We start from the raw sequence: 15,020 nt of genomic DNA, 5'->3' as shown, positions 1-15,020 counted from the left end.
TGATCATTTTGGAAAACTGCTCGGCAATTTCTTGCAACGTTAAATAAACACCCACCCTGTGACTCAGCAATTCTACTCCTGGATCTTTGCCCAAGAGGAAAAAAAAAAAAATGCCCACAAAACAAAGTGTACAAGAATGCTCATAGCGCCTTTAGTTGTAATACCTGAAAATTGGCAACAACTCAAATTCCCGTCACAGGAGAATGGATAAATTGTGTATTCGTAGGATGGAAAACTACACAGCAATTAAGAATGAATTCCCGACACATGAATGGATCTCAAAAAACCTGTTGACTAAAGGAATATAATTGACTAAAATCACATACCATGTGATTTTCTTTATTTGAAGGTGGATAACAGGAAAAACTAATCTATGGTGGTAAAGGGTGGAAGGTTGCCTGGAAAGAGGCTCGAGGAACTTTCTGGAAGGCAGAGCTGTTCTTTATTGAAGCATTGAAGCAAAGAGTGTATACAATACATATTTCTTACCAGAGGTGTTAGCAGTTAAGCAGGATGGTAATAAAGGCTAAAGGAGAATTGATAGGTTTGTCAAATCTGAGGTTACAAGGAACTCATGGCCACAAAGTCGCCAAAACAAGCATTTATGGGTATCTCTGAAACATGGCGCTCAGGCAACACAGAGATGATAGGATCAGGTCATCACTAGCCAATCCATCACTTTGTCCATGGCAGCAGGTATTTAGAGAGCCAGAAATCAATGACAAATTTGCAAGTTCACATCAGCTTGAGATACAAACCCCACCTTGAGAGCTTTCAAATCATCTTTCAGGATTTCGTGAGTTGGCAATGCTGAGAAATTCCACTAGATGGCGCTGTGACCACTGGCACCTTAAAATCCGGCAAGATTTTCTCTACCCATGGGGAGAACAGACCCCAGGCCAACTGGTGGTCTTCCAGCTCCCCTCCCCAACCTTCACCCACACCCCCACCTGCTCCCCACCCTTTGTGTCTGAGAATCTTCCTCATCTTGTCCCACCTGGCCCCATGCACCAACCACCCTCCCAGCCCTGTATCCTCAGAGGTGCCTCATCTGTCATTTGGGTGCCTAACTAGCAGGTGAGCGGTGGATAACTGTTTTTATTCTGCTTGGTTTTGTACGCCAGGTTTTGTTGCTGGTGGAAAGCTGTTTGTGTTTTTTATGAAAAGAACAACATAATAAGGCTGATTTCACAGGTCATCAATTAGGATGTAAGTGTCTGAGGCAAGCAGCATGGAGGGCTGGTAAAACAGAAATGAAACTAATTTTTGTTTTTGTCTTTTTTTCTTTTTCCAGCTGGAAAACTGGAAACAGTGAAGTGGGCGTTCACCTGGCCACTGAGTTTTGTTTTATACTTCACTGTACCCAACTGCAACAAACCCCGCTGGGAAAAATGGTTTATGGTGACATTTGCTTCTTCCACGTTGTGGATAGCAGCCTTCTCCTACATGATGGTGTGGATGGTGAGTGTACTGTGGACCCCACAGCATTGCTAGACCTCTTTAAAGAGAAAACTATGCTCAATCAGAGGGGAATAGGAAGTGGGGTTCCAGCCCAGTAACTGTATCAGTCAGCTAATGCCTCAATAAGCTGCATAACAAACCACCCCTAAACTCAGTGGTTTAGAATCACAAGAAGTTCTCCTCCTGCTCATATATCTGCAGGTTGAGCATGGTTTGACTAATCTTAGCTGGCACTGACTGAGCATGGTTATGTGTGATTCAGGCAGCAGATGGGTTTCATGCCTACCCCTTATGCTTGCTCATTTTCCTTGGACCCGTGGCTGCCTGGGGAATGCTCTTCTCATGGCAGATTGTTGGAATACTAGAAGGCCAGTGGAAACATGCTGTGCCTCCTAGGGCCTTGGCCTGTGACTTCTGCCCAATATCAATGGAGTGGGGGAAATACACTCCCCCTGCTCTAGCGTGGCAAAGCCACAAGGCAAAAAGCATGAAGGAAAGACGGGAGGAATTGGGGAGTAATAATCCTAGCTGTCATTGTCACTTCCTCTAACTGAGTCACAGTTTTGTCAACCAGAAAATAAGGTCATTGGACCAGGTGACCATTCAAGGGTCCCTTCTGAAGCTAAAACAAGGATTCAGGGACTGGCATTGGTTGTGGGGTTATGGCTCAAAAGAGCCTCTGCCCCAAAGCCATTTTAGGAAATGCATTCATCTGCATCATCCAGAATGCCCATTTATGACCCTACTTTTCCATTCTGTAATTCCCGGGACCATCCTAAGTTCAAATATTCTGTCCCCAAATCACCTTTTCTCAGAAACTGTTTCTCCTCTCTCAGTCCTCCTGCTTCACCTGAAAGGAACATGTATAAAATGCCAATCTTTGGTTGGAAAACATGGACTCCATAATTGCACCCTGGTCCCCAGACCTGCAGTCCTGGTCTGCTCTGCGAGATGTTCTTTGCCCTCTACATTGACAACGAGAGCAGATATTGCCCCCTGAGCAGACTGCCCAGATTGTAGCCTTTTGTGCTTCTTGGGCAGAGGATCCACTGACAGGTTGGGTTGGCATCAGCCCCCAACTCACCACCTCTTCCTGCTTCTTCCAGGTCACAATCATTGGATACACACTGGGGATTCCTGATGTCATCATGGGGATTACCTTCCTGGCAGCTGGAACCAGTGTGCCCGATTGCATGGCCAGCCTCATCGTGGCCAGACAAGGTGGGACCTCCAGTTAAATGGTGACAGAGATGGGGGAGGGGGAAAGGCCTATGGGTGGGGGGAGCTTTGGGGATCCACATGCCAATTACCAGGGTGATGGGTGACTTCCGTGCTGTGTTGGTCAAAAAGCTAACTGGCATCAAAAGAACAGGGAAACAAGCCAGAAGATCTACCCTTAAGAAAGGCAGAGACATTTTCTAGGTAGCATGCAGAGGCCCTTCTGGAGAAGTAATAAATGTAATGAGAGCTAATCTTTGCTGAGTGCCACACACTGAGCAAAGCAGTTTAGGTACGTTATCTTATTTAATTTAAACAACTCTGTGGGGTGGGGAAAATCAGACCCACATTCTATGGATATGGAAACCAAGGCTTAGAGAAGACAGACCCCATAGCCTAAGGTCTACCCAGCTGCAGTACCCCAACAGTGGTGGTTACCACAGGTCAGTCCTCAGTGTATGGCACAGCCTCCCCTCCTTCAAATCCAAGCTCACAAATGGACACCCCTTCCAGATGGCCACGCCCTTTGCTAGCACCCACTCTAATTTATATGCCTGATTTGTGCTAGATTGCATTTGTTTTCAACAAACACTATGTGTAACTACAACACTTAGCATAGTGTCCCCTAGAAGTCCTCACGAAATTCTACTAGTTATATTGTTTTTCTTAATAATGCTCAATTATTTAGAAAAAGAATTGAAGACAGTGTAGAGCAGTTGGGAGATGGTACTAAAATGTATCAGTTTCACAGTGAGCTTATGAAAGGCTTAATAGAACTGTCAAGTTTATTCCTTTCTAGAAGGAAGTTTCAGAATTTGGGGAACTATATTCGGTTTTTGGAATCATTCACATTTTGCCAGTGATCACGTTTGAAGGTCAACAGACCTTCTGAAGGTCAGAACGTGCATTTCGTTCTAGTCTGTTCTGTTCTTTTCCATTCCTTTCTACTGAAAATGCATACTCTATTGAAAATACAGGTGGTAGCCTGGGAGGGAACCACCTTAGCAAATGAGCCAACAGACCTGCCAGCTAAGCCTCTGGCTGTCAGACCAAAGAGTTGGGAGAGTGCCTTGGGGAGCCCCTGTCCTATCCTGAGATCAACCTCCCTCATTCAAGTTGACCTCTTGTCCTTGCAGGCATGGGAGACATGGCCGTGTCCAACTCTATTGGGAGCAACGTATTTGACATCCTCATCGGCCTTGGTCTCCCGTGGGCCCTGCAGACCTTGGCTGTGGATTATGGATCCTACGTAAGTGGGTTTCCCCTGTGATTTCGCTCTAAATCTTGGGCTCTGCAGACTCTGTTTTCAGGGCAAAGGAGATGCAGAAATCCTAAGGCTGGGAGGCAAACAAACTCTTCCTCATCGAAGTCCTTCCAAAACCAGGCTTGCGAGGACATTCAGGACTCAAGTACAGGGTTGGCAAACTTCTGGGAAGGGCCAGATAGTAACACTTTGGGCTTTGTGGGCCAGATGGTCTCTGTCACAACAACCCACCTCTGCAGCTGTAGCCTGAAAGCAGCCATAGACAATGTGCAAATGAGTGAGCATGGCTGTTTCAATACAACCTTATGTACAGAAACTGAAATTTGAATTCCATATAATTTTTACATGTCATGATCTATGGTATAGGATTCTTTTCATTCTTTTCAACCATTGAAAAATACAAAAATCATTCTTAACTCATGGGCCATGCAAAAATAGGAGGCTGACCAGATTTGGCCCATGGGCCATCCTCTGCCACCCCCGTCTAGTGTGTTTGCTTCGTGGGAAAAATAATTTCATTCATGGGGGAAGGGACACAAAATACAAGATGACCCCCCTACCAGGGGTCTGGCGACAGTTAGACCCATGAAGATGGCCTCCATGCTTTTTTTTCAAGTCTAAGCTGATTGTGACTTCAGGTAGATTAACAGGTGAGTGACATGGAGGGTCCAGCTCTCTTTCCCAATTTGTTAAAATGTTTGCCCTCCGCTAATGGCAGCTCTGTCTGAGACACTCACCATCCAAGGACTCAGGAAGAAATTGCAATTGGAGATTTTGGCTAGACATGGGAATAAAAGAGTAACATGCCTCCAAATTTGTTAGACCCAACCCACTGCTGGTGTTTCTCCAAATGTGCTGCCAAGCATTACCTTAGTCTATCTGCACAATTTGTTGTTAAGCAATGCTATATCCTATAGAAAATACTGTGGCTCATTTTATCAGATGACGGTTGTCTTCCAAGTTGCTTGACGAATGGCTGTTTCAACCAGGGAAGGTATCCAGACAGTTGCAATGAAATTGAAATCCATGCAGACAGTCCACGTGTTTTTGGTTCATCTGAAGTTACCCACTGCCTGAGAAATTTCACCAGAGGGTAAAGATAAGCACAAGAAGATGGAAAGAAGCAGAATGTGTTCTAAGGAGTGAAGATCTCTGCTCTGTTGTCAGTGAAATTGGGTAATGACATGGTGAGAGAGGCCACATTCCCGGGGGGGGGGAAGCTGCTTTCAGGAGGTAACTATGACATGAAATCTGAATAACTAGAGAGAACCAGCCAGGGGGAAATTGGGGCAGTGTGGAGCATTCCGGGCAGAAGGAACAGCCAGTGCAAAGGCCCTGAGGCAGAGATGCACTTGGCATGTTGGAGAGACAGAAGCAAGTCCAGTCTAAGTGGAATAGAGTGCACATAGGGGAGGGTCCCATGGTTTGAGAGGCAGTTAGGAGGCTAGGCAGGGACAGATCATGTGGGTGCTCATCAGACAATAAAAAAATGATGATATTCAAACTTACATGACAATATGGATTTAGAAAATGATGTTTTTGATGACTTTTATGAGAGATTCAGCAGCATGAGTTTCAATCCTGCCCTAAGGTATAAGGACCCCTTAGCCTTGGCTAATTGTAATGTAAACAGATATCCACTGGGAAGGCCAGTTCTTCAACAGCCCCCAACAGTGCACTCTAAACCTCATCCTTCCCAGACTGCTTGCTGTCTCAGACATTGCAGAGAGCCAAGCCAGTGCCCCTCGGAGTCATTGTCCCTGAAGGTGATCTCCTTCAGAGGCAGACTACTCTGCCTCAGAGGCACACATTCCGTCACTCTCCCATTGGAAATGATGTCCCTTCTTCCAGGTGTGTCTCATTCAGAATTCCTCTCTGGACCCTCCCCATCACCATCACCAAATGGGGCCTCTCTCCATAGCCTTTCTTTCTATCACACTCATGGCCCTTGTCCTAAATCTTGAATTTGTTTCATCTTCTTAAGTGATGCATATAAGAGAGACATTGAAGAAATGCCCTCCATGTTGGCCACTGAAAGGACATCATCCGTTAGGTGGTCACCGGGTTCCAGATAATCTTCCGAAGGATTTTATGAGTGACATTGTTGTCAGTCAGGCACTTACGAAGGGACTCATAATCAACCAAATTCACAGGAGTTTGGTGTCTGTGCTAGAGTGTCAATAGATGGTAGTAAGATATACAAGTGCCAGATAAAAAGTATACTTATTCTGGACAATTTGTGCTCCATTTTCCTGGAGAAGGATCTTAATGTGGGAGGTATTTTGTTTTTCAGGTTTTGTTTAGTTTTTTTGTTTGTTTTTTCTTTTTTTTACTTGAAGTGTAGTTGACACAAAATGTTAGTTTGAGGTGTGTGGCATAGTGATTCCACAAGTCTCTGTGTTACGCTGTGCTCACCGCAAGTGTAGCCGCCCTCTGTGACCCTACAACACCATTACAATACCATTGACTGTATTCCCTATGTTGTGCCTTTCATCCCTGTGGCTTCTTTGTTCCACACTGGAGCCTGTACCTCCCACAGGTGGGAGGTATTTGGGGAGCCCCATGACCACCCATTGCTTTTGGAGCACAAAACAACATCATCCGTCAGTCACATAAAGAACATTCCAAGGGTTACATTCTTGGAGATTGGCTGAAGGTCAGTCATGGTTCTAGGCTCCCCTAAAGGCACGCAAGGTTTAAGTCACCAGACCTGCTGCATTAACACATTCTGCGTAGAAGATCAAATTAGAATTTATATGTTAGAATAAGTACCACTGCTACTATATCACAAACCCCCAAATTTCCCTGGGGTAGCCCAGCAAAGCTTTATTTCTTGCCCCAAATCCATTGCAGATATTTCCATTCTGGCAGCTCTCATGGATCTCCAAACAGAAACTCAGGGATTGGGGCTTATTTCATTCTGTGGTTCTGTCCTCTTGGAGTCCTTCTCCAATAGACACACAGAAAGCAGAGAAAGCAAGGGCATGGAAGATCATGTAGATCTCTTTTTGACAAGGACTGAAGGTGATGTGCGTCCTGCCTGCTCCCACCCATTGTCCAGATGAGTCAAATGTTCCCACCAAGAGGCAAGAAGGATCCAGGACACTTGTTTAGCTATTTTAGGAGAGGAGATGCAGGTGTCAGTGGACACTAGCAGCCTCTAAAGTCTGGGGCATCAGGTTGAGAGTGGGAGCCAACAAAAGGGTTTGCTGGATAACCTTTTACTGGAGCTGTTGAAATGTTGTTGTCTGAAGCATCAACCCATATCGTAGGGTTTTCTCCCTGCCATGACAACCTTCCTGGGGCACACTGGCCAATCCTACCTCTTTGAGCTCCTTTTTTCTGGGTCATATGTGGACCCTTCCTCTCCCAGTTAATACACCTTTCCTGTACTTAAGTTGAGAACAATATTATTGATTGTACTGAATTTCTCTCACTGAAGTCCTTAAAATACAAGTTCCCCTTGATTCTGTTTTGCCATTCCTCAAATAATTTCCTGGGTTTTCTATAGTCAAGTCATCTTGACTTTGTTATTCCTTTTTTCTGATTATAAAAATAGCTCATGGTCTTCATCGAAAATTAGAGGAACTCTAATTAGAGAATACTCTGGAGCAGTGCCTGTGCAATAGAACTTTCTATAATGATGGAAGTGTTCTATATTGTACTGTCAACTATAGTAGCCACTAGCTCCATGAGACTTTTTAAGAACTTGAAATGTGGTTGGTCCAAGTGAAGACCTGGATTTTTAATTTCATTTTAATTAATTTCAATTTATATAGCCACATATGGCTTATGGCTGCCCATGTGACTCTGCAGATTCAGAGGATACAATAAAAAACATGCATAGTTCAATCCGTAAATATCAATTGCTAATATTTTAGCATATTTTTATTTCCACTTTGGTTCACATAGCTGAGACGTCACTGTAAAATTGCTTTTTTTTTACTCCTTATGATAGCAAACACATTTTCCTTAAAATCTTATAGAAACATCATCTTTAAAGGCAACCTCATATTCTAGTTACACCAAAATTTACTTAACCATGCTGCTGCTGTTAGACACATATTGCTTCAAGATTTTCACGGTTATAAATAATGATGCAACATACATCTTTGTATATCGATCTTATGGATTTTAGAGATCTATAAAAATTCTACATAAAACTGTATTTGCATTTGAGGTTATTTTCCTAGAGCTGGAGTTGTTACATAGAATATGAACACTTTGAAGCTCTTTACACATGCCTAATTATTTTTCCAAATGACAGTATTCCTGACATTTTAATTTGTCTTTATTTCATTTCTGAGATTTGGAGGACAGCTTCATGGCACCCTCCTATTCCTTTTTTTTTTTTTAAACACAGGCTTTACCCCGACATTCTGACCACAGGAAGCTCCATGAGGGTGAGCTTCCTTGTGGCACATAGTATGGGGCGTGTACATACTTGAGCCATGAAAAAAGTGTCAAATATATTGGGAATAGCACAACCTAACTTCCTTTGGAAATGCTACTAGTGACTCTCTGTCATTATTTAATCATACTCAGGCTTGGGTGTCTCCCTCCCTCCACAGGCTGCTCTATGCAATGTTCCATCTCTCATTTTATGGTTCACATTTAGATCCCATCTTCATTGGCACCCCAGACTCTGCCTAAGTTCTCTGCCCCTTAACCCAGCTCAGAGCACTGGGTGTGGACCTGTTGAGTTCCCCAGCAAATCCACCTGGTGCGTTCCTGTTTCATTTCCTCACTTAACCACTTATCAAAGTTATGAAGAAGTAAGAGTCAGACCTGTGTGAATTTTAACTAGTTTTTGTTGCCTCTGGTGAAGACTAGAGAGTAGTGGCTAAAGAGCAGGCAGCAAAAAGATGAAAAGAAACCGTACTCTAAATATCCTGGAAAATTGATCCATGAATAATAGACTTTTACCACATTGACTCTCTCCAGGGGCAGGGGGTGCACATCCTTCCAGTGTCCCTAAGATCCACTGATCCATTGTGTTTATTTTTTCTTTACTGTGGTTACAACGTACAATCATATAAGGTAAAATCAAAACCTTTCCAAACAACAACAACAACAACTCATTCTAGATGCAAACCAGTTCCTCCCCACAGCTTTGAAATCTCCCTGACTGAACATGGACATGAGACCTGAAATTCCAATTCAGTAAAGCACATTGTCTGCCATAAATGAGCCCCAATGATCTGCCCTCCTTTCCCATCCTTTTGACATTCTCCCAACACTCTTCAGAGAGCAGAAAATTAAGCATGATTTTCATTCAGTAATATCCACGGCCATGAAAACATATGCTTTTCAGGTTCCAAACTTTAGTGACAGGGCAACATCATGAAAACAAAAATTCAGGCCCTATTAGATGTTTGGCTCAAATTCATATTTTCCATCTATAGATGACATCATTGGGTCACTCTGGTCATTCTGCTGGGATTGTGCAAGGAGCACATCTAATCCTGTGGTTGAAGATTACCCTGAACTGAAGTGGAGGGGAAAATATAGGAGAAGAAACAGGCCACTTTGGTGATCAACAGCCATGGCACATAGGAGAATGCTCCTGGGGGAACTTTTGGTCAGAAGACTGGAAAAAGACATGTCATGTTGCATTTTCATCCAAATGCTATTTCTGTACTCAGTTCCAGAGAGATCTTCATTTTATGCCCAGGACACAAGCATCCAATGTAGGCCTTGCTTTTGAAAGCAGAAAATCAGTAATATAATCTATAAACTGTTCATGAACCTCAGGGAAATCAAGATTTTTTTATATATGGTGTGAGGTAAGGGTCCAGTTTCATTGTTTTGAATGTGGACATGTGTTTGTTTTAGCAACATGTGTTAAAAAGGAGATTTCATTTTGGACTTTTAAAATTCAAAGGAAAATATTTAACTTATTTTTTATTTATTTTTATAAAATTTGAGTATAGTTGGCACACAATATCACATTAGTTTCAGGTGTACAACTTAGTGTTTTGACAAGTTAATACATTATGCTTTGTTCACCACAAGCATAGCTACTGTCTGTCCCATTGCATCACTATTACAGTATCATTGACTGTATTCCTTATACTCTATTACTCCCATGGCTTACTCATTCCGTAACTGGAGGCCTTCACCCATTTTGCCCAACACCCCACCTCCCTCCCCTCTGGCAACAATCAGTTTATTCTCTGTATTTATAAGTCTAATTCTGCTTGTTGTTTGTGTATTCACATTTTTAGATTCCACTTATGAGTGGAATCATACTAGTACTTGTCTTTCTCAGCCTGATTTATTTCACTTAGCCTAATACCCTCTAGGTCCATCCATGTTGTCTCAAATGGCATGATCCCATCCTTTGTTATGGCAGTGTAATATTCCACTATAAATACGTGTGTGTGTGTGTATAGGTGTATATGCATACACACACACACACACACACACACACACTACATCTTCCTTATCAATTCATCTATTGATGGATGCTTAGGTTCCTTCCATGTCTTGACTATTATAAATAGGGGTGCATTTATCTTTTTGAGTTAATGTTTTTGTTTTCTCTTAGTAAATATCCAGTAGTGGAATTACTGGATCATATTTCTATTTTTAACTTTTTGAGGAAACTCCATACTGTTTTCCGCAGTGGCTGCACCAATTTACATTCTCACCAACAGTGCACAAGGGTTCCTTTTTCTCCACATCCTTGCAAATATTTCTTATTTCTTGTCTTTTTTATTTTAGCCATTCTGACAGAGGTGAGGTGATATCTCATTGTGGTTTTGATTTTCATTCCCCTGATAATGTGACATTAAGCATATTTTCATGTGTCTGTTGGCTATCTGTATATCTTCTTTGGAAAGATATCTACTTCCTTTTCAGTAATGTTCATGACTTAGGAGCTATTAGGAAGCTATGTAGTCTAGAACCCTGGATTTTATAAGTAGTAAAATCTTAACTATCAGGAAAAGTTTTGAGCCTGAGTCAGAATAAAAAGGTGAATGGTCAAGAAGGAGGGAAGGACAGCCAGGTAAGCTGAATTAGGGAGAGACAGAGTAACAAAAGCATCCTCAGATCCTAGTGGCATTCTTTAAAATGCTACTTTTTTCGTGTTTTACTCAGTTTGATGTCTTTGGTTGAGAGGGCATTCAATGAAGAGGAAATCCCATAAGCAAAAGAATACCTCAAGTCCTGACCACATGCCTAGCCCTCTAGCCCTTTCACATGCTGCCCAAATACAGCATCACACTGCACACTGTAATCTCTTCTCCATGTCCCTGTTGATCCATTCTCATTCCTACCTTGTCTGATAGTTATGCACCCACATCATCTACCTGCTACTAAAGTCTGAATGTAGGACCATGTCCACTTCATGTTTGCCATTCACACGGTACACTTTGCCATCTTACACATAGCAGGACATTTTACTTGTTTAAATAGAGAATAAATTTTATTTCATCAAAGGTGGGGGCAAGCAACTCCTCATACATCAATAGCTCCTGAGAGCTTTACTATATTTCAGCTCAGGTAAAAAAAAAAAAAAAAAAAAAAAAAAAAAATATATATATATATATATATATATATATATATATATATATATTCATGGTGGTGATTCTGAATCATCAAGAAAAAGTTATAAAACATTTTCATCAAAAACAGTTAAGTTGCTGGCCTATAGAGAGATGGACTTTAATTTTCTGGGAGACTTTATTTCTACAGACTACATCTCTGCCTAGTAATGGTAGACCAAAATAGTGGCCCAGGATTTGGCCCAAGCAAGCTATGTCTTTTGGTTTTCCTGGAAGCCAGAAAATAACCATCTGGAACCAGATCACCTCACAGAAGGGGTAAAAGGGCTGCTATGCGGGGCTTCTCTTGTCCTTTTCCAGCTCATTCTTCAGGTGTCAGCTTGGATGTCTACTGTGATCTCCCAAGCTTGGGTCAGGTCTCATTCCTGTGTTTTTGAGCAGCTCCCATCATAGCTTACCTTTGACCCTTTGTCTGAGTCTCCCCCAGACAAGTGATCTCCCTGAGGGCAAGAACCATACCCATCTTATGTGTTTGTTTTTCCTCTATGCCTGGTAGTTCCTGGTACTTAGAAGGTGCTCAAAAATATTTGTTGGATGGATGGATGGATGGTGGATGGATAGATGGATAGATGGATGGACGGATAGATGATCCTAACTTTCCCACCTTGAGTGGAAAACATGTGAACAGAACAGAATAAAGCAAAAGGATGACCTGAGAAGAGAGCAAGGGGGAAGAAAACAGCAATAGGAATAGCTTAGGGGCACCTGGATGGCTCAGTCAGTTCAGCATCCAACTCTTGGTTTCAGCTCAGGTCATGTTCTCATGGGTCACTCAGTGGAGACTCTGCTTGAGATTCTCTCCCTCTGCCCCTCTCCCCACTCATATATGTGCTTGCTCTCTCTCTCTCTCTCTCTCAAATAAATAAATCTTTTTTTAGTCCTTTTTAAAAAAAAGAATAGCTTAACATTCATTGAGTACCTACTATATGCACACGTGGCCTCATCTAATCCTGACAATAGCTAAATAAGGCAAGGATTACTTCTTCAACCAGCGTTGTTGTTTGTGCAGCTGCTAAATGTGCCAAGAACTTGGTGAGGTGCTGGGAACACAGAATGACAAGATACAGTAGATACTCCCCCTTAGAACGTGCACCAGGTTGGGGAAGACAGACAGTCAGTGAGTGACAAGTACATGAGTGTGCTAACTTGGGAGAGCAAAAGACTCAGACAAAGGGTCAAAGGTAAGCTATGAGTGCTAACTCATGAAGGTAATGATGTGATAGGGTGGGTGGCACACATCACTGTGGATTCTTTGGATAGGGAGGTGCGTTCTGTGCTGAGGAGCAAAAGATAAAGAAGAGCTGGGTGTTTGCAGGGCAGGGGGGAGCATTCTAGAGAAAGGGGGCTGCAAGTGCCAAGGCACTAAGGCATGCTGTGTCTGAGAACAGAAGGGAAGCCAGGCAATAGAAATGCAGGGGTGAGGTGGGCAGGGGTCATGGGTTTCATTCTAAGTGCACTGCTGTCCCAAGTCCTCTTCTGCAGACCAGGCAACCACATCTCAGAGAGGTTGTCACAGCCAAAAATAGGCAGAAGACAGTGAGACTTTTTTCTCTCCCCAGAACACAAGAGACTAAACCAGGAGGGAGAAGACTATTGCTAAAAGTAAATGGTGCCACAATGCCACCATGTACAGTTGAGGGCACAGGAGTGCGGGAGATGTTGCTGGGGTGGGATTTTAGACCGTATCCATCCCTGAGTTTGAATCTTCATTAGAAGAGAAGAAAGGATCTGCTTATAAGGCTAAAGCAAGTTCTGCAGCTTTACATAAAGAAAGAAGGACCTGACAAACCTTAAAAGACTCTTAATCATAGGAAACAAACTGAGGGTTGCTGGAGGGTGCAGGGAGGGAGGATGGGGTAACTGGGTGGTGGGCATTAAGGTGGGCATGTGATGTAATGAGCACTGGGTATGATACAAGACTGATGAATCACTGACCTCCACCTCTGAAACCAATAATACATTATATGTTATTAATTGAATTTAATTTTTTAAAAAAAGGAAGGAAGCAACTCCTGACCTGCAGATTTCCATCCTAAAACTCCCACAGACATCATGGCAGCTAAAATCCTCGCTGCCCTAGGCCATGATGCATTATATGTCTACAATGGTTTTCCAACTGAAGGTTGGAGGAAACATTCTGGATCCTTCCATGAGGGCTACACGTTTATTCAGTCCCTAGGTCCCCACCTGGCTTTCACCAGCTCCCCCCCCGGCCAGCCCCCAATGCCCAGCCACATTTGGGGGGCATCTCTGTGTAACCTCATGACGTGATACAGAACTCACTTAGAAAAATAGTTTCAGTTTCATGAAAAAGCAAACTTAAGGGTTTATTTGCCAGGAGCATTTTGCCTTCCCTCTTCACCTCCAACTTTTCCTGGGAGAGAGGCTTCATTTCTGGAAGGACACTCAGGGACCTCCTTCCATGTAGCATGGCAGTAAATCCCATGACATCTCAGCATCTCTCACATCAGAAGCTAGAAGCCCGAGTGGGCTTAATCGCCCCTCGTGCCCTCATAATGGACCTGCTGACAATTCTGAAGCAATTTTTCCATCTCTACTAGATGGGGCTTCTAAGTCATAATTACTGGATAATTACCACAAGACGGCTGTTTTGTGCATAGTATTAGGTTCAGGCATTTGATGGTGAGGAATAAATGCAGTTTTACAGATTTTGACATTTCTTAGCACTTGTGGTTTGCTCAGAAGCCAGCTAGCTACCTAAGTGCCTGAAACATTTCTAAAAGTCAGAGTTTGGAAAATGAGCACTTCTTGTCCCATTTTTGTGATGAATGTCTGTTCCACATGCTCTAACAGATTTAAGAAGGTCACCAGGCAGGCTCTGGGAAGCCAGGACAAAACTCAGATCTCTGAGCTAGGGCTTAGAAATGCAAAATGAATCCACAAAGTAATAGAGGGAGAAAGAGTTTATTATGTTTTTTTTCCAAGCCAAGAGCCCATCTAACTTCAGAATCCACAAAGGTAAAAGGAAGAGGTGGTCAGAAACATTCTTTTCCCATACTTTCTGCCCAGTTCATTCTTTTTCTGATCAAACATTAACTGAATGCTTACTGTGTGCTAAGCTGGTAACCCCCATTGGGGATGCCTTGGTGAGCAGGCCAGACACCGTCCTGTGCCCCTGGGACTGTAGCCTCTGGAAGGAGACAGGTACACAAGAAATACCAAAACAAAGTGTGATGTGCGCCCTCCTAGAGCTGGTTGTGTGGGAGTTGCTCGGTATATGGCAGGGGTTAGGGACCTCCAATGCTTGTAAGGAAGTGATGCTTTTTCTGAGAATCTGAGATTATCAGGAGCCAAGCAGGTAAAGAATGTGAGAGGAACAGTTTGTAGAAGACAAAGATCCAAAAAAGTTTCACACACTGAAGGATCTGAGGGTGACACCTGGGACGGGGGGGAGGGGGTTGGGGGGCAGGAAGTGGCAAAGTGGAGGGATGAGTGGCCGGGGTGAATTTAGAGATAGAGAGGGACCATGTGCTAAAGGATATGGT

The 15,020-nt window shown here is 43.1% G+C and overlaps 1 protein-coding gene across 5 annotated transcripts in view; it reads left to right on the top strand.

The window, feature by feature from the left end:
- The window catches only part of SLC24A3 (solute carrier family 24 member 3), a 477,466-nt gene that overhangs the window by 448,915 nt on the left and 13,531 nt on the right, over positions 1-15,020 (top strand). For 2 of the 5 annotated variants that reach the window (XM_088026689.1, XM_088026688.1), the window contains 3 exons: positions 1,295-1,461; positions 2,568-2,682; positions 3,816-3,928. In XM_088026689.1, coding sequence (XP_087882815.1) covers positions 1,295-1,461; positions 2,568-2,682; positions 3,816-3,928 — 395 coding nt within the window. Of the gene's footprint in view, positions 1-1,294; positions 1,462-2,567; positions 2,683-3,815; positions 3,929-4,885; positions 5,131-15,020 lie in introns of those variants that run through there. The other 3 variants (XR_015768980.1, XR_015768979.1, XM_088026690.1) reach the window with 3 other exon arrangements.

The sequence above is a fragment of the Eumetopias jubatus genome, unplaced genomic scaffold (genome assembly GCF_037043125.1).
Source record: "Eumetopias jubatus isolate StellerSeaLion01/CBP00866 unplaced genomic scaffold, mEumJub1_p1.0 scaffold_9, whole genome shotgun sequence".
NCBI lineage: Eukaryota > Metazoa > Chordata > Mammalia > Carnivora > Otariidae > Eumetopias > Eumetopias jubatus.
Note: the sequence above shows the minus strand (reverse complement) of the source record. Positions and strands in the feature narration are given on the sequence as shown.